A 26,418-nucleotide genomic window follows, 5' to 3' on the forward strand; every position below is an offset into this window, starting at 1 on the left:
CCGCGATTCACCACGTCCCTGGCCTTTGATTGTCTGATGAAGCATAACGCATAATGCCAATTAATCAAATTACGTAAACATTTTACGATTTTACCACTATGCCATCACAGATTCTGCAGACAGCTGTATTTTAAACTAAAAGTTAGATTAGTGATGAAGTGATCTATATTTAATTTTTTTCCTTCAATATAAAAAAAAAAAGATAGAATACCTTGTCTCGGCAGTTCATGGATTATCAACTACGTGCAGGGTGCTGCAATCTCAGAACGAAACAAACCAACAAAATGATAATGTTTGTTATAGGAGCGTATCACCCTGAAATCAAGAATGATTAAAGGTAAAACAGTAGTTCTCAGAAAGGCTAAAAAGTCATCTTCCACGGTGACCGTTTAAAACCTGACTGCAAGATACCATTGTATGGAAATAGAAGGTGACCGTCTGGCTGACACGATTTGCCATGATCCTGAGATGTGCTAATGCTAGAGCATCGAGGACAAAAAGTGTAAAATAATTTCGATTTTTATAGTATACACGACTTTTGTTATTCCCGGAGGGTTCTTTCAGTTTAGTGTAATGTTGGTATAGAGGTAGGAAGTTACGTGATGACCGATTGTGCCCTACAGCAAAAACATATTAAAAAAAATAATTTAGTCCCGACAATCTGCATAATGTGATGAGATTCACTCTCTTTTGTGATTTCAGAAATGTTATCTCAATCATCAATGAAAAAAAAAAGCAAAACAATGTATAGGATTTTCACAGTGATCCAAAATCTATATCTTTTTCGATGAATGATCTTCTCAATCATAAATGTGTAGTCTTTATTGTAGACGTTGTACAAAAGAATTTATTTCATTTCACTTTATTTCATTGCGTTTCTTCTTTAGCATTAAAAAAAAAATCATCATACATGTATTCTTTCTACATAACAATGTATGGGGATGATATATATGTATGTAAATATATATATATATATATATATATATATATATATATATATATATATATATATATATCCCCTCCCCCTGATATACATTTTTCCCGCCTCCCTCACAGGCCCCAATTCTTACCTCGATCGCCTCCAGTGCTTCGCCTACACTTCCCCGAATTTACTTTTGCAGGCAAGGGAAAACACCAGAACTTTTACCTCTAGCATTTCATGATGGATGCTCAAACATATCCCGAAATGATCATATTTGCTCTTTTTACTTTGTTCATATCATATAACGCTGTAAACAGTTTAAAAGAAAATATGATTAATATCTCGTTAACATCTGGGCAAGTCTAACTTTATTTCTCAGCCCCCGCACACAGTCACATTCATACATGCAAACTCCATGCTGTCAGGTACATCTTCAAGTAATGTCCAGCGCCTTCAACGTGCTCAAAACCGAGCTGCAAAGCTGGTTTTTCTAGCCAAGAAGCGTGACCATGCCTCTCCTCTTCTTCAGCAATTACACTGGCTCCCTGTGCAAAAGCGAATCGCCTACAAAATCCTGTCAATCACGTACAAATGCCTTCAGAATTGTGCTCCATCTTACCTCCTGACTCTACTTTCACGTCACCAATCTGAAAGACAAGGTTTGCGGTCAGGCCAAGACCCAACCCGCCTATCTGTCCCTAGGACTCTCACTCGGACAGGAGACAGATCCTTCTCAGTAGCTGCCCCACGCCTATGGAATCAACTCCCTCAAAGTATCAGGGAATCACCATCTTTGCCAGTGTTCCAGAAATCGTTGAAGACTTTCCTTTTCAATAACTGATTGATTCATTATGTACCTTTTTTTTTCCTTTGTCTGTTGTACTTTTTTTCCCTTTTCTCTTACCTCCCTAGTGTGAGATGGATTTGTGAAGCGCTGTGATACATTTGCATTTTTGTAAGAGCGCTATATAAATACCGATATTGTATTGTATTGTATTGTATACATGCCCAACAGCAACATATCACTCACTTCAAAATACACACCCCACATCCATCTCTACCCAAAGATACACCAAACGGGAGGGAAAATTATTACCCCTGATAAGTAAGAAAAAATAAATGAATAAAACTACGCGAAACAAGGAATCTCGGTTGATTAACATGACTGTGTTTTAAAGAAAATTTTTAGAAATAATCAACATGATTGATAATAGGAGAAATAATTAACATGATTAATGCTGAATTTCCCACTCTTACATGAAACGCCAACGGTTCTCTTCAGATCTATCTTGTTCTATTCGGCTTTTAATAAAAATGTTCAGTTGGCGGTATATTCCCTTTTACCCCTAGAACGTCTTCCCCGGCTTAGATTTTGTAAAACAGCATAAATAAAAAATAAAAAAAAGAATGCTGCATCTATTCCACATGCTACCAATATTGTTACGTAATTAACTAATTGAGCTTTTCCTTCATACGGTAAATCAATTCCAAATTGATCCCTTCCCAGCCTATATTTTTTTTTAAAGAACATAATCATAAAACAGGATACTGCAACCGATATGTTATATTCACATGTGTGAAAAAATATGCTTTTATAACTCTTCCTCTTTGTGACAAAATGAGCATAGATTAATCATCAACTCCGACTCTCGCGCGGAAGTTCGATGGATACATGTACCACCATGGTCCGATTTGTCGTTGTGGATAACCTACTGTGAAACATAACGTAACAACCACAATCGGTTATAGACCTATGCTCTTAGATTGCAATACTCTCTGCGTTCTTTTGGCTAATATTTCGCATTTTCGTCATTAACCATGAAATAGTGTTATCACAACGTAATTTCACATATTAATTTTATTATGCATTAGGTGTCCATTTTAGAACAGAATCAGACAGTTTCTGCAGACATATGGAAAATATAATCTACAAGAAATCTGTTTAATAGAGTCCTATCAATAATAATACATGTATATGGATGATCATGACATGATTCATATCAGATTATTGTAATAAAAGATGATGATGGTGCTGATGAACAATAATATTATTGCTATTATCATTAACATCACAGAGAATAATCACTATGAAATGGTGGGAAATAACAGAGAAAATAGAGAATAGACAGACTGAGGTGTAGTGAAGAATTTATAGGAGGGAGAGAGAGAAAAATATTGGTATCTTATGCTACCAAGCAAGCAGCGGTAAAGAAGCGCCATCTTGTGTTATGTTTTTGTCACTTCTAGTCAGCACAAGCTTTCCGATCTGTGAGCCGGTACGGTAAGACTAGAAGTCTAGACCTCTTAATTCGTAAAAGGGTTTTGTAGTTCTGTGGCACGAGGTTGTCACTACTGTTTTACAGGTATTGGAGGTAGGTATAATGTGCTGCAAAATATTCGTCTCTTTCAACAAACGAGAACTTGCTGCCTGGTAGTTAAACAGCGTCAATAATCGACGTTTACGCCCCGTATCAGTCCCATGTATTCAAAACTATGTGAGCCCAGTATGACATGACAACCAAATCATTGACTTGTCATTAACTGACAGTGACTGTTTTGTGTTGTGCATGTTGTAACGTTAGAACTAATTGTTATACTGAACATGAGTGCCTGACGAGGCGAGGCCGGAGGAGTGAGACCCAGCTATTTACAGAGCTACCAAGTCTCACGCATTCTGAGTGAGACTCGAGCATTTGGGGGTCGTCTCACGTCACGATCTCACGCATACATGGCACCCATTTTTCTCACGGCCACGCATCGGGCAATGTCTGCAATTTCAAATTGGGCCCATAATAAGGAGCATATAGCTCAAAAGATTAAAGTGATAGTTACAAATGAAGGTATATTTTCCTTTTGTCTTTCAAAATGATTAAAAAATAGTCACTTGTGTAAGTATGCATCTGATCGCACCATTAAGAACCAAAAATTGAAAAAGCTCCCTACGTGGGAGGCCTCAAAGGGGGTTGGAACCCCTCCCACACCATCGCTTGGGCGCACATTCGCTCGCCGAGATGCCGAGTCATGAAAATCTCACTCATAAAAATTTTTTGAACTTGGCATCCCTGTATTTACACAAAGACAATGGAAAACTACAAGTTTTAATGAGTTTATGGGAGTAATGTGCACTATGCAATGGTTGATGATAACATTACTGCACTCTATGGTCACCTGATGGTACTTACTATACATGTAGTATTTGAAATAGACAGTCAGTCTAGACAGAAATATCTGTCTATCTGTCTGGAGGATTTTTTTTTTATGTTTTTTTTTTCTTTTATTAAAACTAGTTTTATAGCTCAAGGAGGGGATTCTGTGAAGCAAGACGTAGTCTCCGTGAAACATATCCCTGATTACAAGATATAGACCGGTCAATATCTGAAATTTCTTGACAGTATTCACAAACTTGATGATCGGTGGTACACTCATGCTTAAAGCATGCAGTGGCACTTTTTTTTATTTTAAACAAATGTCATGTGATGATTGAGCAGTTGATCATTTGGGTAGCATGAATGTTGTCTTTAAAATGTGTTGATAGTAGTAGTCAAACAGCACATTTGTTTCCAATCACCTCGTCCACAGGGGTCATTAGCAAAGCAAACCAGGAAGGTGTGTAGATGCAGGAGTGATCCTGTACCATGCAGGCCTTTGTGAAAGCCGAGATTGGTGTGTCCACGTTCTTTGCCTCGAGGTACGCCAACGACCAGTGCGGCGCAGATGGCCTCCCTCTGACCCCGAGCTCCATCAAGATTCTGGGACGGTTCCAGGCCCTGAAAGTCCGCCACCATCCTAGGCTCTGCCAATATCTGGATGTCGTCAGGGGCAAGCACGGTGAGCATCACCCAGGGTTGTGATCAGTGGTGTGGTGTGCATGATGCATAATTATATATCATCGGCATCGCAGACATGACATTTTACACCTGTTTTGTGCATGATTTCTAGAGTTTATGTATGAAGGAGAAACAAAGCATGATGAAATCAAAAGTTTTTTTACAACATGAAAGGGAAATTCATGATAGAAATTGGATATGATGATAGGGTAAAGGAAACTGCATGATAAAAAAATCACCTCTTCCTTGTAATGCCATTTGTTTAACAAGCAAAACTTTGATCTGCTTCAGTCTCTTCTTTTTCATTTTCTCATGTCCGTGATTCTTGAAGTGTCTGTGTTGTTGCTAAGATGCATTTCTTTGTATTTCTGGTAATGAACAGAACGGCTGATAATAGTTGCAGAGCACTATGGCAATAATGTGGAATTGGAAGGGAAGAATGGCAACTTACAGGAGTGAGTATCAGACCTCTGTATATAATATTATTACCTGAGAATTTGTTCTGATATGAATGAAATACTGTATTACGCTATATATTTCGCGAGTCTAAATTTTCGCGAATTGGGAATTCCCGAAGATTTCGCTAGTGGTTAAATTCGTGATCGTGGCGGCTTGGACTGAACGGAGAAGTGTAGACGCGTATGTCACATTCACATCGGGATCAGAGTCATTGTTTTTGCGTGTCTTTAATTTCACGAATAGCACCTGAATCGCGAAATTCGCGAAAATAAAAACCTCGCGAAATATTCGGCGTATACAGTATTGGAGGGGAGAGTTGTTTGTTTGTTCATTTGTTTGTTTTTCAAGATGTCCCTGTAAGGCAGTTGAAACTAAAACTTAGACTTCAAATAACTGTCAGGGGAGTGCTTTGTTTGTATGTTATGATAAACAGCAGTGTTGGTAAAGATGTATACATTTAAGTCTACCTTGAAAAAGAATTATACAGTCAGTAGTTAAGGGGGTGTAACATTGTGCTGGTCCTGTCAGAAGATTTTATTTGGGTTTTTATGTTGTTGTTTGTTTGTTTGATTCTACTGTTTTGTAGTGAAATTTCTTGTTTCTGTTTCTTTAAAGTCCTGAAAAGATTTTGCAAGTGATTCATGAGACCCTGGAAGGACTGAGCTACATGCACAAGAATGGACTGGTTCATCGAGGGATTTGTCCAACCAGCATCCTCCTAGATTCAGAGGTACGTTAATTATGAGTCGCTTACCACAGTTTGCCCATTGATGGACTTATGTTTTACCATACCATATCTTATTTCTTATCTGTAGTTTGATAACAGTTAGTAGGCTCATGTGCTGTAAACAGGAGCTACCTTCAAATGATAGATACATGTAATTTGCCACAAACTCTTGAACATATATAAAGATATATACCACAGATGTCATCCTCATATGTAATTTTGGAAAGTGATAGGACACAGATGAATTCAAGGATAGTGAATTAGATTAGACCTTAATTCTGTTTTAGTAACGCTAATAAACTCGTAACCTACTGGTAACAAAATATATGTGATGATGGGATCCATAGATGTAAAAGCATGTGTCATTTTGTGTGTCTGTGCCAACCAAAAGTTTGTGAATGTAGATTATGCAGCATGTGGAAAAGGTGATTAAAAAGTCAATTTGAGTAAACAGTCGAGAATTAAATTATTCCAGAGCAACTTTACAATTGTAGAATTGAGATATTAAATGTGAGGGGTACATACAAATTAGAAGTCATTTGGGACCTTTATACTGGTCATGGAGGCAGGTACGTTTTGTTTAGACATGTATGTAGCACAGCAAAATGTTAATTCAAACCACTCTGACCCATTAATTTACTTGACGTAAAGATCAACAATGTCACTTGTACCTTCAAGGAGGGAATACAGCGTAAATACAGCATAAATGAAATTTCTGGTTTTATCTTCATCAGAGCCTGTAAGTATGGTATCAAGCAATCTATGTAGGTATTATGCAATATTAACACAACCATTGCCACCAAAACTGTAACACGATTTTATCATTATAATATGCCATTATTGTAACATAATTTCTCTTCTTCCCATATAATCTAGGGTCATGTGAGGCTCGCAAAGTATGGCCATTACCACATCACCAATGGAGGCACGGATGTCACATTTCCCATAGGGTAAGGATAAAATGAAAATAGAAACATTGCAATGTTAAAACGCATCAGGTTTTTGGCACAAAGTTTGTAGTTACCCTTGCAAAGGATTGTGGGTGTCATCAAAGGAAAGTGGCTGATTAGAAACAACGACATACCAGACTGTTCATATTTCATGTTTTGTTTTATAATTCCTGTGCAGCAAGAGTTGTGAGATGGGTTTGGTTTGTAGCTATAGCAACCAGAGGGATGTCGCAAAGATGGTAAGTGGCGACATACAGGTACATCATCTCAGTCTGCTATTCCAAGTACCATTGCACAACATGTACCACTCCAGCTTGTGAGAGATTTCTGAATAATATCTACCAAAGTGATTTATGATTTAGTATTGCAAAGCTCATGTCTTTATGGAGGCACTCTACTGTGTATTCATCATGGCAGATGATCATGATTTCAAAAGCCAGTGGAGGGTAATGCAGTTTATTTTCAAGGAAGATGTTTAGTATATGTTTTACAATTCATTCCTGTTTGCATTTCATTTTGATCATATTCTAGCATTTGTGATCCAATTAATCTAAGAAATGTAGCCATGGCCATAATGATGGTGTTTAAATCTCTTCCTTATAGACTTGTTCTGCATGCTGCAGACAAGAGGGCTGATAAAAGAGAATAAAAAGAGACATGAAACACTGTTATGTTTTTGGTTGGCTGTATTGTTTGGGTAAATCGATGGATGTTAAGGGACTTCTAATGTGTACATGTCGACACAACCAATAAAAATCAAGTTTGCTCTGTCTGCCCCATATGTCAGGCATCCGAGATACATGGCTCCCGAGGTCCTGAGGGGAGGTCCTTCCTCCCTGGCCAACGGGGATTCCCCCACCTCAGACCTCCCGCCCCAGACGCACCTCCCGTCCGGCCCCAAGGTGGACGTCTGGTCCCTCGGCATGGTCATCCTAGAGCTGTGCCTCGGTCAGCAGCTCTGGCCGCGGGCCACCCTGTCCCAGATCCTGGCTAAGGTGATGCTGCTGGGCAAGCACGGGTCACAGGTCCACCCGCTGGACACCATAGTGGACGAACATGGTGGACGGCAACAGCTTCAGGTAAGAGACTTTCCCCAAAAACCAGACACTTTGACAGCATTGATTAATTTCTCTTTCAATATGCAGTCACCAGAGATGCAATGAGATTCACTTTCATATTAATTTATTTCTTCTTTGTTTGGCCATGTGACACAAATGTTTTTCATGTTTAAGAACATTGTGAAGTCAGCTACCTTCTATCATTAGTGCTAGAATGTTACATAGATTAAAATTTGATGTTTGTTTGTTGGTTTGTTTGTTTTTTTCTCCAGAAATATCCAGCTGCCCTGCAGTTATTCCTGAGACAGTGTCTATCTGCTTCTCCACAGCAAAGGCAAGTTTTTAAAAAATTATAGATTCAATATACTTAATTTTCACCAAAAAAATCTGATGGGGACTGAGGCTAAGGACGCAAAGTTGCAATTCTTCTCAGAATTGGATGAGACTTGACATCCTGTAGAACTTGTTCACATCAAATTAATGGAAACAAAGAGTGGGAATGAGTGATGTCAATTTTTTAACGTGGTGCTGAACATAGTTCTTCTATGCAACAAGTGTTCAAGAGAGAAGAAGAACAGACTTACTGACAGAGTAGAAATCTCTTGATATACCTCATAACAGGTCAGTTTACGGTGTACACCGTGAGTTATTAGTAGTGCTATAATTTAGAATCAGGTATCAAATTAGGTTTTCATATTTCCTGTCCCATTCTCTTGACCAGTAAAACACTTGTGCTTTACATGGCGTATAGTTGGCAGTAGTTTTATTTTTGCAAATTTTGCTAGTCGGCTGATATTTACAAATTGACAGAAATACAAAATATGGCCTCTGTGACACAAGTGCAATGTATGAATCATCTCTACAGTGGGAAAATTGCAAACTTTGCTTTCTGAAAGAGAAAAGAAAAAAAAAACGAAGGATGGTGCCTATATTAATGTACAGCATATGGTAAGTCTGTCTCCTTAATATTGCCACCTATATGTCCTTGATTCGACACCCCCACACAGACCAAGTGCCGGTGAGCTGCTCAGGACAGAAATGCTGAAGGCAAGGGAGCCCTCGCCTCTCCTGGCTCCCAGCAGTCTCACCATGTTCAGGTACCAGGGCTTGCGCTGCAAAGACCTGGAACTCTCCGAGGATGACGAACACATCAAAGGTATCATTGTTACAGACTTCCAGAATTTTGACATAAGACCTCACTGTAATTCAGATTTTCACCACATGTTACTTTGCAATATTTTGTGAGCAAGCCTGTGTTAACTTTAAAACACTGTTAACTCTTAAAATGCAAGTGAACATCAAGAATAAACAAGTCAGAGTAAAGAAAAAAAGACCAAAAAAAAAAAAATGGATTAATGTCAAATCATTACGGCCTTATGCACTTTGGTGCACCATTAATACAACTTGACTTTGTTCACCAGTCTTGGGGAACTGAAGCCAGCTTACACATTGTCCAATTTCTTTGAGATGTACATACACCTTAGATCTGTAATCAAGAAAAACTATCAATAAATGCATGTTTGCAGTCCATGTTAATTTTCTTGAAATATGAAAATTCAGTCACATAGATGGTACAAGGAAACGCCTTCATCAAATCAATGATCATCAAGGATCAATGATCCTCGAATTTAGCTGTAAGAAATGAAAACAATTCTGTCATATATTTTCATTCTCTTAGCTGTTTGTACTTCATGTATTTTTTATCAGTCACCTTGTAGAAACTTTTTGTCAGTGTACATTCATATTCCAATCAACAACATGATTAGTATTAATGTTCACCATGCAAGTATAGAGGATAATCATTTTCACTCGAAGTGAGCCTTTTCACATGTGACTGGGACCCCACCCCCAGAACAGGTTAAAATCTTGCATGCCAAAATCCCACAACGGATCCCTAAAATGCTGGATGAGCCTTCATACTTCCAAAATTGCAATCATCCATAGTACTATGTGTATACGAGAAGAACTCCACCAAGTGGAGGAATAAAGCTATAAACAGACCTCCAAATATCTTTTGATGATTTTAAAATATGGTTGGCATCAAAGCATGCTGTATCCAAAGTGCACGCTGCACTGTTGGTTGGGTTACAGTGGATAAGACTTCTGACTTTCAATTTGAAGGAGACCTGCGTTTGAATCCATCCCACTGCTTACGTCCTTGGACAAGATGTATTCACCCTCCGTGTCCCTCTAGACCCAGTTGTATAAATGGCTACCTCGCAACGCTAGGGTAATAATAATGACAGGGCCCTGTGGTAGAGCAGTGGCGGCACTAAAGAGGCTACCCTGGATAAAGAAGACCATATCAGACCTCCAAACCATTCTGAATTTGGAGGGAAGAATCTGGATTTTGACTATTCCCAGCTTTTGTTTCAATGGAGTTTCTTATTTTTCTTGCTAATTTTACTACACACCCCTACAGAAACTGCGCTTTCTTTCCTACTTTTTAGCCAAGTCATCCTTATTTTTTCGGTTAGAAAGGTTGGGAGGTCTGCCATGGTATTGTAATATCTATTTTCATAAACCTTTCACTTGAAGATCTTGAAGAACTTCACCTTCCACCCTTCTCCCCTAGACGATGAGGACCACCTGGCCCAGAGGCCCATGAAGGAGGTCTACTACCTCTGGACCCTGGCCGGAGGGGACCTGGAAGGGGAGCTGAGGAAAAAGGGCCTCCTCCGCAGCCAGCCGCCCATCTGTGCTCTGGCCAAGTGAGTGACCGTTTAGGATAAACTTGACCCATCTGTGCCCCCATGGCACACACAGAGCCACCAACTAGCATGTTTTTTTTTTTTTTTTTTTTTTTTTTTTTTTTTTTTTTTTTTTTTTTTTTGTTGATAGTATACCGGTATTTCAACTGTGCACAGCAAAACATAAATAGGCACATTACCTAAAGGTCTGACGTTTTTTTTTTTTCTCTCTCTCTCTCTCTCTGCATCAGTATATTCTTTAGTCTCAAAAGGTTGGCAGCCCTATACAATGTACATATATCATCACACATTAAAGCAAAAAAAAAAAAAAAAAATACATTGATGGAATGAACTGAGATGGAGAAACTAGTAGTGGTATACATGGTGTTATACAGATGGAGTGGTATGAGTGTGAGTATGCATGTCAGGATGAAAATAAAGAACCAGCATGTGAGCTGACAGCGAAAGCAGTGTGTTCGAGAGAAATGTCTGTTCTTTTAGCAATGATATCTGTTAGAAGACTCCACATACAGAGCACAGTTGGGCTGATAGTACCAGATATAAATGTGTGACGTATGTGACCTTTTCAGTGTAGAAATGCATGAGGCATTTGCACACATGTTGTGAAGATTACACTTTTATATATGGCTTGCAAGCTCAAATGGGGTCAATACGTCATAGACTGGTGTGCATTTTTGCCTTCTTTCCCCGGCAGCATCGTGACCGATGGTGGGGACATGCACGGGAAAGAGAGGGACACCAGCTCGCTGAACGACGACACCGTGGTGATCCTCTCCCTGGAGCATCTGAGGAAGCGGCTGGAGAACATCGAGGAGGAGGCTTTCTACCCGCTGCTGGACGAGGAGTGAGTTCAGATGGCAGATGGTAGAGAATTATCTTCGAATACATGGAACACATGAAATATTTTGATCGCAAAATAATTTAACTCCATTCTTGTTAATTTGAGATATTTCAGAACAAATCTGCTAAAAACAAACAAAATTATAAGAAAATATGAAATATTTTTATTCATACCTTCCATAATATTCCTTGGTATGTAACAAGTGAGGTATCTCTGGAAAGGTTCTGTTTTGCTCTATCTGTTGATGGGCTCTACTTTAAATCGTTTAAAAATGTCACTTAACCTGTTTTGCGATCAAACTCTTCACATATTCCCAAGCTGCTGTGGTTTATATGCATATTGAGATGCTCAAGTTTTGTTTTGTTTTGTTTTTTTTTTTTTGTCAAATCCCACTGATGCCCACATCTTTGCTCCTTTTGCAATGCAACTACCGTTATTTAATGTGCAGTGCTGCTCTCTACCCAGCGGCAAGGAAATGCAGCTCGCGAGATATATTTGTTATCAGTTGTTTACATATGCTTGGTATATTTCTGTGAGAGTACCAATAAATGCTGAAGACAACCCAAATCACATGGAACTCGTGCATGGTACACTGGTTCTGGATGCCACTGAGACCTAGACTCTGTTTCAATTTGGAATCAATTAATGTGAAGCAATTGATGTACAGAGATACAATATTGCTTGCTGTTATTGTCACCTAGACGTTCATGATTTAGATGCATATAATGATTGTACATCTTGTACATGCATATCCATGTAGTATCGATCATTTCACATTGTGTGGTGTGGTGTAATGTGTTTAGAACAACTGTGGTATGTAAGGTTTTATCCAAGGTGAATATATAGTACAGTGTGGTATGATAAACATATTATAAAGCAGCATATATTATTTCTGATATCAGTTACTATTGTTCGATTCTGCTTCCCTCATCAGACCAAATGAAGGTCTGCCGACATCGTCCAGCAGTTCGGAGCTCTCGGAGGCAGCCAACTTACCCCTCATCATCAGAGAGAGGGACATAGAGTATCAGGTACGCTGTAGGTGTGACTTGTTCAGCATTCTCGAGAGTCATCAAATACATACATGTACATGCATTCCTACACAGACAAAAATATGCTATTGTTGTACATGACAAACAACAGCACTGGGTCATTAAGCCTTGACAAAGTGCTCGGTTACGAATTAGTTACTATTCCCCGTACAGGGCCCCCTGGAAAACAGTACTTGACTACTGACGGGGCTACCCTGTATAAATAAAACGAAATAATGATAATAATAATACAAAATGAGTATCTCATTAACTTTTCTGTGTCACAAACAACCAAGGTATGCAAATACCACAGTTTGCCTCTCATATGTGTAGTCATACTAAAATCAGAAAGTTGCAAAACTTTGAAAGCAGCAGGTTAGTTGTAAAATGTGAAATGCGAGGTCCAAGATGTTCTGCGTTTCATTTCTTGTCTTCATCAGGATGAGACATGAAGTCTACAACAAACAAACAAACAAAAACAGGTATTGTGAATATGAGACCAGTCAAATGATTAGAACAATCAGTCATAATGATTTGAAATGCTTGGAGTACATTATTCAGCTTTAAAAGGGAAAGAGGCAGCGGGTGACCCAAATTTGTCTGTTTTTATCACTTTGATCCGTCACTAGAGTGTGATTGATGATGTTATAAAACACTGACTGAACTCCCAGAGTCCCACATATTCCCACAACTACAGGCGATGCTTTGCAAAGAACCCAATTTTCATATTTTGTTTTACCTTTGATCCACCATGGTTTTGTTTGTTCTTCCCCTCCCCCCCCCCAAAAAAAAAACAATGGTAGATATGTCATAATATTCAATATGTCGCACTACCTCCAGGCTTCTGTTGTCAGCATAACCTAATTTGAACATAGTTTTGATTGATGTGATTGAAAGGATTAGGAAGAGGAGATAAAGATGGGAAGAGAAGACTGAAGGAGAAATGAAAATAAAACAAACAATGAAAATAATTATTTTGTTATTATACAAATGAGTATCTGTTGGGTATCAAATACTGTAAAACATGATATATTCGCGGCATGAAATTTTTCGCGAATTGGAGCTGACGGCCTTTTTCGTGGCATGAAATTTTTACAAGACAAAATATTTTGTGTAAATTTTAATTTGTGAATCTTGGTGCTCACAAAATTCCCAAAATTAAAATGCACGCGAAAATTCCTTGTTTTACAGTAGATGATTTACAATGCTGATGGTGAATAAATATCCCACTCTTTTTTGGTGAACACCAAGTTATCACTTGATACCAATCTCAATCTTGATAAAGTTCCACCGGGTGGTCCTGTTTGACCGGCTCCTCAAGGGATACCCTTACACCATCGGGAGGATATGGAAGGAGGCGAGGATGGACATCCCACCTCTCTACCGTGACGAGACCTGGGCTGCTCTCCTTGGGGTAGAGGTGAGTTTGGGGTGTATTTTTGGGAGGTTTTTTTTGGGGGGGGATTTCAAAGATGATTTCACTTATAACTACCATGATTTGAAAAATAAAAGGAGACCTCTAGATGATTTTTAGACTTTTGCATTTGAACGTCAATGAATTGGTTATACTGGGTACAGTTTCTGAATTTGTATCGATTGGGAAGAGGATTAAGAACATTCTCAAAATTAAAAACGAATCGCAGTGGACAAGGATGATAACATAGCAGTTTCATATCAGAATGCATGATTGATTAGGTGCTCAAGGAAAAAGAACAAAAGAAGAAAGCATGCATAAATTCTATGCAGGTGAACTTGTTAAGTAAGTGGTTTTTGTAATGGAATTACAAGCACAGTTTCATATAGAATGGGGAAGCAATAAGGAATATGAACGATGTCGGGACTTTTCTCTTCCTCTCTAGGGAGACATCCAGGCAAACTATGATGCAATCGATAAAGAGACGCCCACCACCACTGACAGACAGATAGAGGTGGACATACCTCGGTGCCATCAGTACAGCGAGCTCCTCTCTTCACATGTCGCCCACACCAAGTTCAAGAGAATCCTCAAGGCATGGGTGGTGTCCCACCCGGAGCTCACATACTGGCAGGGTATGCTCATTGAGTACATTGGTTTAAGAAAGGATGGATGGATGGATGGATGGATGGATTGATGGATGGATGGATGGATGGATGGATGGATGGATGGATGGATGGATGGATGGATGGATGGATGGATGGATGGATGGATGAATGAATGAATGAATGAATGAATGAATGAATGAATGAATGAATGAATGAATGAATGAATGAATGAATGAATGAATGAATGAATGAATGAATGAATGAATGAATGAATGAATGAATGAATGAATGAATGAATGAATGAATGAATGAATGAATGAATGAATGAAAGAATTAATTGCCTTCTTTTAGTGTTAAACGTGAGCATGGTGATTTCTTTATTTCTGTATTCAGGATTGGACTCCCTGTGTGCGCCTTTCCTGTACCTCAACTTCAACAACGAAGGTATGCCTTTGAAGGACTTATCTGTTCAGTGTTTGCAAAGGTTTCCAACAATACTGAGTTTTAGACGTAAATCATATCACAGCACAACATCTCAGTGACCTTTACTACTCTTGTCAATTCGGCTCATTCATTTTAAGTGGCAAAATGTATCACAATAATACTAATAGGCTATTTTCCAGATATTTTATTTTCATTTGATTGCAAGGCTGTGGAGTAATAGACTTTGTTACATTTTCTCTGTAATAAAGAGTTTAACCCAATAATTCACAATCTTTTGTGGATGGGAGAAACTGTCCTCCATGTACTAAAAGCTTTAAATGGCCTCAAATCGAGGTGTATGGTTATTGTATTTGATGAGGAGTTACGTTGTATAATATATGTACTCAATCAGATGTATATTGGGTATAAACGGAGGGGTACGGATACAGGGCGTGGAAATGGTGACTCATGTGAGTATAGTAGAACAGGTCATACATAGAATATATATTCTCAATTCAAGGCTGACTTTCTTTTTTGGCTGTCATTTCTTTTCACTTATGCAGCTCTAGCCTATGCTTGCCTCAACGCCTTCATCCCAAAGTATCTCTACAAATTCTTCATGAAAGACAACTCAGCCGTGATTCAAGGTGAGCCAGCACAGAATAACCTTACCCGTTTTCCTTTTAGTTCCTTGGCCTGGGCATTGGTTCTTTATTCTTCTCTGCATCACCGAGAGGTTCTCTGTAATGCAAGTTTGGTAGAGTTCTCCTAGCATCAGAATCATATAATTTTCCCCCTGGAAATTGAAGAATTAAGAAATACTTTAATAACTGAATGTCCATCATTATGTCATAAAGTTGGTATGAAGTATGGTGCAGGTATAGGGAAATATAAATCACATATCATAGTAACAAGCGCGCCGGAACACTTCTGGTTTTGGGGGGGGGGGGCAAAATCTCAACGGGGGCACATTGGGTATGTGACGATGTGAGATCCTCGGCGAGGGAGCGAAGCGACTGAGCGGGGGAGGGTGTGGAAGGGGGATACTCCCTCCCACGGTAGGGACTTTTTGTAAACATGGGGTATAAAAGTTGCATTTATAGAGCATTTAAAAGCAAATTTCTAGGGAATTAAACATAGGGGAAAATTCAGTGCGAAGGACTATGATTATAACATAGGGCATACATTATGTGACGGTGTGAGCTTGTTGTCAGTGAGGGAGCGAAGCGACTGAACGGGGGAGGGTGTGGGAGGGGGGATACCCCCCTCCCATGGTAGGCAATTTATAGAGCATTTAAAATTAAATTTCTAGGGAATTAAACATAATAAAAGAAATCACTGCGAAGGACTATGATCATTACTTATGAAAACTATTCATTTTACTGTAAGTACGGGCAGAGCAAGCGAGCCACTTTCACTTTGCCATTCGTCTGAAATGTACTCATTAAAAGCTTAAACGTGATCGCATTGTTCAAGCAATAAAAAATATTCCTACTGTGTATACTGCTAGAAAGCAGAGAAGAAAAGAAAAAATGTAAGGTTTACTAAAGGTATGTTTCAGTGGGCACTCTCGACGCGAGGCTACCATGTATACACTAAATTTACTCATAAGTTAATATTAATGTATAGATATAATGATGTATTTTGTTAGTGTATAATAATTTTTGCTTTTTCAGTTATGAAATTGACAACTTTTAGACAAGAAAAATGTCTGTATTGTTCATTTTGGTCTGTAAATAATTGATTAATTATTTGTGACAGGGGGCACTTGGGGGGGGGGTGCAAAAACTTGTTTTGCCCCCCCCCCCCAACATTTTTTTTAAGACACCTCTGTGGAAATAAATGATTTTGTTGACTGGTTGAAAACAAGAACTCAAAAAAGGAAACAAACCAAATCAAAATATTGGTTAAGCATATTGAGTGCACTGAATACTGTATCTTTTCCATGTCAAATGCCATACACTAGCTTGTAATGTGCTTTTTTTATTGTGGTCTTTTCTCCTGTTCTCAGAGTACCTTGCTGTGTTTTCACACCTAATCGCCTTCCATGACCCAGAGCTCAGTAACCACATGCAGAGCATCGGCTTCATCCCAGAGCTCTTTGCCATCCCCTGGTTCCTCACCATGTTCTCACGTAAGCTGGTCCGCTTGTTCTGTGTGTTTCCTTGTCTGCTAGTCATTCTGCCTGTGTGTCTGGGTGAAATGTTCTTGATGTGGACTAATGAATCTCACTCAAGATACACGAAGCAAACAAGTCATGTCTTGTTCAAAAACATTGAGCAGATTCTTGCAAGAATTTCATTGAAATTGGCTGTTGGATTATCATGGTCATGATAATGGTGATGGTGATGATAGTAATGATGATGACGATGATGATGGTGATGATGATGGTGATGATGATGGTGATGGTGATGATGGCAATGATCTCGATGACGGTGATGATAGTGATGGTAATGGCAATGATGATGCTATCGATGATGATGACACTCATGATGATGACTATGATGGTAGTGATGGTGATGATGATGATGATGATGGTGCTGGAGGCGATGGTGGTGGCAATGATGATGACTGTGGTGATGTCTCTTATGGTAATGCCATTTTCCATGTGGATTTGTACATTCGCAGTAATCCAGCAGAAAGATGTCTCAGTGAAAGACACGACATCATACCATCCTTTCTGATAAGAGGCACTAACACCTATCCCTTGAGGTGGACATTGAATTGAAGTCCCCTGTATGGAAGAATCACAAGCCATCATGCATGATATAAGAAAAAATCCCCAAAATTTATTTCTAGCAAAGGGAGTGGTGGAAACTGGTGAAGTGTGGTGTACCACACGCTCTTATCAACTCTGTATTGTTTCGCTCTCCAGATGTATTCCCTCTTCACAAGATATTCCATCTGTGGGACACCCTCCTGCTGGGGACATCCTCTTTCCCTCTCTGCATTGGAGTGGCCATCTTACAACAGCTGAGGGCAGGCTTGCTGGCATCAGGCTTCAATGAGTGTATCCTGCTTTTTTCTGACATGCCGGGTAAGGTGGAGTCAATTCCCGGCTCCTCACCTGTCAGTCAAAATCAGTCATTAGTATACAAATAATGACTGCTTATGAGGGCACAGTTAAAATTATGGGCCCGAGGTGATGTGAAAACCGTAACTATGCCCGAAGCGAAGCTGAGGGCATGGTTATGGTTTTCACATCACCGAGGGCCAACATAATTTTAACTGTGCCCCGAATATCAAGCAGTCATTATTTGTTTTATATACCGACATATATTCAGACATATAAATACCGAGAATATAGATTCTAGTCTCTTTTACAGCACTTGTAAGTTGTAATCAATGCTGATCGACAGCGCGGCGGTCGTACGTATCATTGGTGCGTATGATCATCTATGTGTACACACGTACACGGGGTTGCGAGTTGCGACTGTCTCTAAACCAGTCCGCTAGTCTCTTTTACAGCACGCTGATCGAATGCGCGACAGTCGTATCATTGGTGCGTACATATGAGCGATCTGTGTGCACGGGGTCGCGACTGTCTCTAAAACCTATTTACTAACTGTGCCCGGGCCCCGGTCACAGTAACTCAAAAATAGGGCACAGCTATTTTCATGACTCCCCTTTTAACCAATCAGATGAGAGGATTCTAGAAGTGAGGTATATAATAGACTTTAAAGTTGTTGTTTTTTTTACAGCCTTTTCCACTTTTTTAAAACAAATATGGAGCTATATCTTTGTATAGAAAATTTGCATCAGAGAAGTACTTGTGTGTATACCAGCATGACACCGAAATGGCTCGGTGTTTGGTTATGAGCAATTATGCTTAAAACCATGTTTTATTTTGTTTTCTGTGCTCTTTCGTTAATCCATAATGTGTTCAAATTATTGTTATTCTCCAATTTAGAATTTCCAGTAGGGATGTTATGGACATATAAATTGAATGTTGTATTAAACTGATGAGCACTTGTAGAATTCCATTTTGATTTTCTGTCTTGTGCGCCAAGATTTTCTCAAATGATCTGCCCAATAGATCTATTATTCCTCACAGTTGAAAAAAATTTGATATATATCGATGTAGACAGTGCATAACACTGTTCCTATCGGGAAGATTAAGTGCACAATGTGACAACGTGCAATGTTAAATCTTTCGCTCTGTAATTTGGTCTGCAATATGCAGAGATTGACATTGAGAGATGCGTGCGGGACTCCATTCGCATCTTCTGCAACACGCCAAAGAGCGCCACCTACAGGCAGCATGCGCGACCGCCGAGGAAAGCCGACCAAATGACGGCCACTTCGCAGATCAAGCCCGTTTCCTACTACAGCACAGACTACAATGACATGCCCAGATCAGAACTGGTGAGAGATCACTGTCTCGAGAGGAGTTGGGGAGATGGTGTTTGGTCTGACTTACGTATAATGCTTTGAGTAATTACTAGAGCATAGCCAAAACCGAGCAGTAATGGTAGAAGAACCTTTTTTTTTTTTTTTTCAAGGGGGTGGGGTTTGAGTAAATTCAAGTCTCTAGTAATTCTCCAGCCTGTATTAGTAGTAGCACAGAGAAAAAGTATCTTGTCCAACCTGACTGAAAAATGATAAGTATGAGTGTGATATAATTTCTAAAAGCTGAAAGAAGGCCATTGATAGTTAAAAGATGTTTCTGCAATTTGAAGAATGCACTCTCCTAAACCCTTACAGATGTGTGCTATCAGGTTTTTCTATCTCTAATAGACTGAACACGTAGTTTGATATTGTTTTCTGCCTGTGACAGTCTTCCTGAAATAAATGAAGAATTTAAGACATATTCTGGTAGATTTTTCATACTGTTAAAAAAAGAAGAAGCAAAAAACAACAACAACCTTGTAGAAACCTTCAGTTTCTTTAAAAGGGAATACTGGGCATTATTCAAGAGAAAAAAAAAATCTGTACTATCTGCTGATTTCCTGCCCAATCAGAGGTTTTGGTGCAGACAATGAACGGTCAAGTTTTACCTAAAAACTTTACAGCTTCTACTGAATAATTTCTTTCTTTCTTTCTTTCTGTTGCTCTGCACTTTGCTCTTTCGCTTTAAAAATTCAAGTCGCGAGAGGCCCTCAGCCTGTCGGAGCTGAAGTCGGAGGTCGCCCCCCGCATCTCAGCCGAGGACCTGCTGGAGCTCTGCGACCTGGCCGGATCCAAGAACTCCCACAGCCCCACCAAGAAGAACAGGAACAGCAAGGCCGTCATGCTCATCATCGACATCAGGAGCAGCGAGGAGTATCCTTTGACTGCCGAGTTGCCACGGCGACCGTTCACTCTCGCCCCATTTGAGAATCACAAAATTGGAAGCCGCTTGTTCTAAGCTGATTTCATTGCAACAATGCAACGTGAAAGGAAAGAGTGGAACAGTACTTGATTGTGATCACAATGTTTCATCATAGTTATTTGCGAGATAAAAGATTGCAGAGGTAGCAAAATACAGGTGACTCCCGTCATAACGAAGTTATTGGGACCTGCAGTATCTTTCGTTATATCAAAATGTTATAGCCAAGCAAATAGAGTGTATAATTATATAGGTAACAGTTTTGGGAACTTAAAAGTTTTCCTTCATATTAACAAAATTTTGTTATAAACATGTTTGTTGTAACGGGAACACACTCTACCGATAATTTCATTGGTACTGGAAATCGTTATCTTGATCTGATTTAATTGGCAGGGTCAGTCGTGTGACATTTCTGCTTATCCTTTTGTTTAGTTGCCATGCATTCCTTTCTGCCTGTGTAATTATTGAATGCTCTGGCTGTATTCATTGATAGCAACAGTTAGAGTGTCACAGTTACTTGTACTTGAAGACAATGTTAAAGGCCCTTTTCTTTTTCTTTCCTTTGGTGTTTGCTTTTTTATCTAGTTTTTAAAGGGATGAGACACAAAAAACATATAATTACCTGAATGAATTAATGAATTAATGTAATGTAATTATTATAATGAAAGAATGGATGAATGAATGAATGAATGAATGATGGTCATAAATGAATGAATGCATGCATGCATTGAGCATCACATACATACATAAATGTATTTTTCAATATACATGTAAGTGTGTATCATGCATAAGTGCATGAACGATTTTTCTCAACAGCTTTCGCAATGGACAAATGGACATGAGTTTACATTTTTGTGAGGAGAACTTCACAATCATAACTTATTGAAGGTACAATGTATTTCCTTAACCTCCAAATTAAAATCTCACAGCTTTTCCAGAGGTATGATCCCAGGTAGCATCAACATTCCTTTCAACACGGCATTCTCTCCCGAGGGGGATTTGAATCCCTGCCCTGCAGTCACCAAGCTCTACAACCACCGCAACAGGGTCATAACGGTGGTGGGGCACAGGGGCAAGAATGCCCCCAATGTGAGTAGCTTTTTGCACCTTACACGTAAGAGTCAATCTTAGTCCCCATGGTCAAAAACAATCTACAAAATTTCACTGTGTGCACACTTCAGTACTTGAAATTGCATTAACTTCATCAATCTTAGTCCCCATGGTCAAAAACAATCTAAAAAATTTCACTGTGTGCACACTTCAGTACTTGAAATTGCATTAACTTCATCAGCCTTGTCAGAGAAAGTTATCAATTCTGACTGATATACAACTTCCCCTCCAGGTATTCAATGTATTTCCTGCAGTTTGATATTAAAAACTCTTGTTGGTCTTACATTTGAAGTATATGGTTGTGAATATAGAGATGTATGGTTGTACAGTGACAAACTCTTGCATTTACATTGCAAAGCCGTGTACATTATTAGTGCCAATTTTACACACAATGTATGTTTTCCTTTGTCTCTATTCAGTTTGCCACAGAACTCATCCGTCTGGGCTTCATGAAGGTCTGCGTCATGCATGGTGGGATTGATTGCCTGCGGCCAACGGGACTTCTCACCGTCTCCTCGCCCGACCTCTGACCCCTGTAACCTCTGACCTTGTGTCTAATGACAGCCCACCCCATTCTGAGCTATCTGTCTCTTTTTGGCCCGAATTCACGAGGGTGGTACAAACTTAGACCGTGGTACTATTTTAGACCGTGGTCCAAAAATAAGCGTGGAATAGGCTTACCTTTAACATGCGCGTATCAATGCGCGTTTGCCACTGGACGTCTGTTGGTGTACACTATCTGTCAATCATATTTGCCCAAAAGAAATTTGCATAAATCATGGTTTAAACCATGGTTTCAATGGTACAACCTTTGTGATTTCGGCCCTTTGTTATGAGAGTTGCGAGTGAAAGACAACGGTGCAGTGCCACCTACTTTGTTACCAAGCCGGAAGAATCTCACTGGAGGAGATTTCAGCATGATTGCTCAGGTTGTGGGGGGGCAAGGGAAATATACAATTAAGACTGATGCATATCCAAAAACATGTCACATTTCTAGGAAACTTTTTAGATTGTGGGAGGGGCATACACTCTGTACATGTCTTGTTTTTTTGTTTTTACTGTAAAGGAGTACACACTAGTATGCCATAAAGGCTTTCATTGCTTTTTTCCTTATTTGAACATCATGCTGCAGTTTTTCTGTTTGAATGTTTTTATGAATCCGTACATTTAAGCATTTATATAGGCATGTTTGTCATTGGTTCACATGAAATATTGCAATATTTTGGACAAGATCACCTATCAATAATCAATCTTTGATATATCAATACTGTTTAACTTTGATCGGACAGTCATAACGGTAAAACAATATAGCAGTCAATTACGTTGGCACTTTTTGCACGGTAGCATGGAAAATCATGTTTCATATTAAAACAACGAGATCAAATTTCTGATTAGTATGAATGAGATTTCATCAAATATCTAACAGAGTATTATGTATTGGGGCCATGGTCTGACAAATGCCTCTTCCACAAGTTGTATGCATTCGTGTTCTCTCTTGTTGGATCACAAACATGTTTTGTTTTTGTTTTGTTTTGTTTTTGTTTTTTTTACTGCTGGTCAGTGGCCCCACAAGAGCACTTAAATGGTATTCCTGACATGTGACCAAGATACAACATTGTTTTAACATACATGTACATGTATCTTCTTATAAAATATTGTCTCGCAATTCTAGGATACCAAATTGTTATTATGCTCCAGGCACTGGTGCAATGTGAGCAAACAAATTCAGCCACTCAGCCATCCTTGTGTCTGTGGATTGGTTGTACAGTGTGTACTCAGAAGGCAACTCTTAGTGACAAATTACTTTAAGTACAGCGTATTGCAGGGTCTTAAATTGAATTTTGCCAGTGTCCATGTATTGCTGCACTACAAGACCAATGGCAAATCATCTTGTAGGTGCATTCAGTATGTCATTGTCAAAAAGGGCCCAACCGTTGCTCAACCCGCATTACAGCACCTGTTATTTATCATCACTATCGACACTCTGTGGCTCGTAGTGTACTGTATAAGCTGTTATTTTCACAAGGGTTAAATTTTCACAAATTTCGCAAATTACTGTTGGACAGCAAATTGAACAACACACAAAAATGACGCCATGCACTAGGGTAGTAGTGCACTTAGGATATCCACAAGTGTCAATTCGTGAAACAACATCTCACGGAAATGTCCGTGACCTCCTCACTTGCGAAAATATTCTGTACACGTCTGTGGATTGGTTGTACAGTGTGTACTCAGAAGGCAACTCTTAGTGACAAATTACTTTAAGTACAGCGTATTGCAGGGTCTTAAATTGAATTTTGCCAGTGTCCATGTATTGCTGCACTACAAGACCAATGGCAAATCATCTTGTAGGTGCATTCAGTATGTCATTGTCAAAAAGGGCCCAACCGTTGCTCAACCCGCATTACAGCACCTGTTATTTATCATCACTATCGACACTCTGTGGCTCGTAGTGTACTGTATAAGCTGTTATTTTCACAAGGGTTAAATTTTCACAAATTTCGCAAATTACTGTTGGACAGCAAATTGAACAACACACGAAAATGACGCCATGCACTAGGGTAGTAGTGCACTTAGGATATCCACAAGTGTCAATTCGTGAAACAACATCTCACCGAAATGTCCGTGACCTCCTCACTTGCGAAAATATTCTGTACACGAATATAACAGCTTATACGGTATTATATTGGGCAACTGTGAGCTGTATACAATGTGCTGTGTGCAGTTGTGTAGAAAAAGAAAAAAGTTTTTTCCTGTACAGAAGAATGATTACTCAGATATATATTAAATATGTGCAAATTCATATTATTCATTGGATTGTTCTTATTTGAGGATGTGATGGGTCGATTACTGTATACGCTGTATATTTAGCGAGTCAATTTTGCGAATCGGGACTTCATGACAATTTCATGAGTGGTTAAATTCGCAATTGTGGAGTACAGTAACAAGCGGATAAGTGTATGCATGCACGCCACGTTCAGGTTGGGATCAGAGTTAATATTTTTGCATGTTTTTAAATTCACAAATAGTACCTGACTTGCAAAATTCACGAAAAAAAAAACCTTGCAAAGTATTTGCATATACAATATATGAAAAAGTCTCACTAGCTCACAGCTTATGCCTGTATACACCAGAAAGTTGGTACAATCATTCATACATACAATACAGTCAACTTTGCATAAGTCAATGGAGCGTATGCCAAATTATCAACTAGTGAAGTTGATGAAAATAATAAGTTCCAATTTACATTCACAGCCTTAATTTATGTGTGCTGTTCCTCTACACACAGAAATCAGACATCACCTAAGGCAAAGCATTTTCCCCAGTCCCATCAAGATCAACTTACATGTACACAAAGTTGACTGTACATACATGCACGCATACAAACATACCTATACAGAGCATATCAACAACAAAAAAGTAATCCAACTTTGGACGGCTACCATTTCTTAATTGTCAGCTATGAAGAGCACAATGTTGGTTGTGAGGAAAGGGGAACTCTTCTTCTTTCCATTGGTATCTAATCATGTTGAAAATTGTCGTGCATGACTGATCACATGAACTTTAAAGAAAACGATGACAAATTGCACTTTTTCCAAGTTTGCATGTTATCATGAAGGAACAATGCACGTCTCACTGTATGGATGAGATCTGTCCATGAAAGTTGCCAAATAGGCCAGCCTGTACGAATGCAGGTTTGTGTTTAGGATTTGTATTTAGGGTTTGTGTTTAGGTTTTCTCCTAACATTTTATGGTCCATAACCTTTAGCATGGCCTTATGTCTGATAACTTGGTCGCTCCCACAGAGGGCAACCCACACAGTCCATTTTTCTCCGTTCATATTCAACACATAGCTCCCAGTGACAAACCGTGTCTTGAATATGAAGAGAGTAAAATGGATAATGGTTTCGCCTAAATGGGAAGGACCAAGTTGTCGACAATGTGGCCATGTTGAAGGTTATGAACCATAAAGGCCCGAATTCACGAAGGTGGTACAAATGAAACCATGGTTTAAACCATGGACAAAAACCATGGAGCGCTAAGTGTCACACGGAATATTTCGTTACGAAATTGGTCATTTCGTCGACAAAATTACCGTTTCGTTAACGAAATTATCATTTCGTGGACAAAATGTTCATTTAGTTACAAAATGTTGTCATTTCGTTACAAAATAATCATTTCATCGACGAAATGACTGATTGCGTAACGAAATATTCCATGCGACACTTGGCGCTCCATGGTTTTTGTCCATGGTTTAAACCATGGTTTTATTTGTACATACCACCTTCGTGAATTCGGGCCAAAACGTTAGAAGAAACCTTAAAACACCATCTGCAGTCGTACAGGCTGGCCTGATGATTTGACCATTTTCATTGACAGATCTCATCCATGCAGTGAGACATGCATTGTTCCTTTGCTATAACACGCAAACTTGGAAAAAGTGCAATTTGTCATTGTTGTGCTCAGTCATGCATGATGTTTGTCAACATAATTAGGTAACAATGGAAAGAGGAAGAATTCCCCTTTCCTCACAACCAACACTGTGCTCTACATAGCTGACAATTATAAAATAGTAGCCCTCCTAAGTTGGATTACCTTTTTTTTGATACGCATTGTATATATACATGTACCAGCTCATTGAATTGAACAGATATATGGACAACTTATACTGCAACAGAGAAAGAATAAAATGCGAGAGACATGAAGTCGAGTGAGTAACATGTATTTCTGTGTGTCATGACACATACATCACCTGGACATATACATGTACAATGTTCATAATACATGTTACATGTTGGACAATCATATATATATACACCATTTCTATGGAACTTTGGTAACAAATCATTTGCAAAAATGTGAGGATGATATATATATATATATATATATATATCGTTTTACAGAAATAGCCCCCTGTCTTCCACCAACTTACACCATAAATTAGTAAATATTTCTCTTCTGTTTTTTTAGTTTTCCTTCTGTATATAAATGGCTGAAAGCAGTCTCTTGTTCTAAGACTTCTCAACAG

At 39.0% G+C, this 26,418-nt stretch overlaps 1 protein-coding gene across 1 annotated transcript; it reads left to right on the plus strand.

The window, feature by feature from the left end:
• Positions 1-4,509: 4,509 nt before the first annotated feature.
• On the plus strand, positions 4,510-24,192 carry LOC140235262 (TBC domain-containing protein kinase-like protein). Its single transcript, XM_072315295.1, has 20 exons — positions 4,510-4,750; positions 5,132-5,204; positions 5,824-5,938; positions 6,812-6,885; positions 7,673-7,964; positions 8,216-8,277; positions 8,951-9,099; positions 10,519-10,654; positions 11,349-11,498; positions 12,430-12,526; positions 13,812-13,946; positions 14,386-14,575; positions 14,942-14,992; positions 15,535-15,618; positions 16,983-17,105; positions 17,847-18,008; positions 19,155-19,336; positions 20,058-20,233; positions 21,209-21,368; positions 21,809-24,192. Exons 1-20 carry the CDS (start codon positions 4,558-4,560, stop codon positions 21,917-21,919), a joined length of 2,715 nt encoding a protein of 904 aa, XP_072171396.1. The 5' UTR covers positions 4,510-4,557; the 3' UTR covers positions 21,920-24,192.
• Positions 24,193-26,418: the final 2,226 nt, after the last annotated feature.

The sequence above is a fragment of the Diadema setosum genome, chromosome 11, assembly GCF_964275005.1.
Source record: "Diadema setosum chromosome 11, eeDiaSeto1, whole genome shotgun sequence".
Taxonomy (NCBI): Eukaryota; Metazoa; Echinodermata; class Echinoidea; order Diadematoida; family Diadematidae; genus Diadema; species Diadema setosum.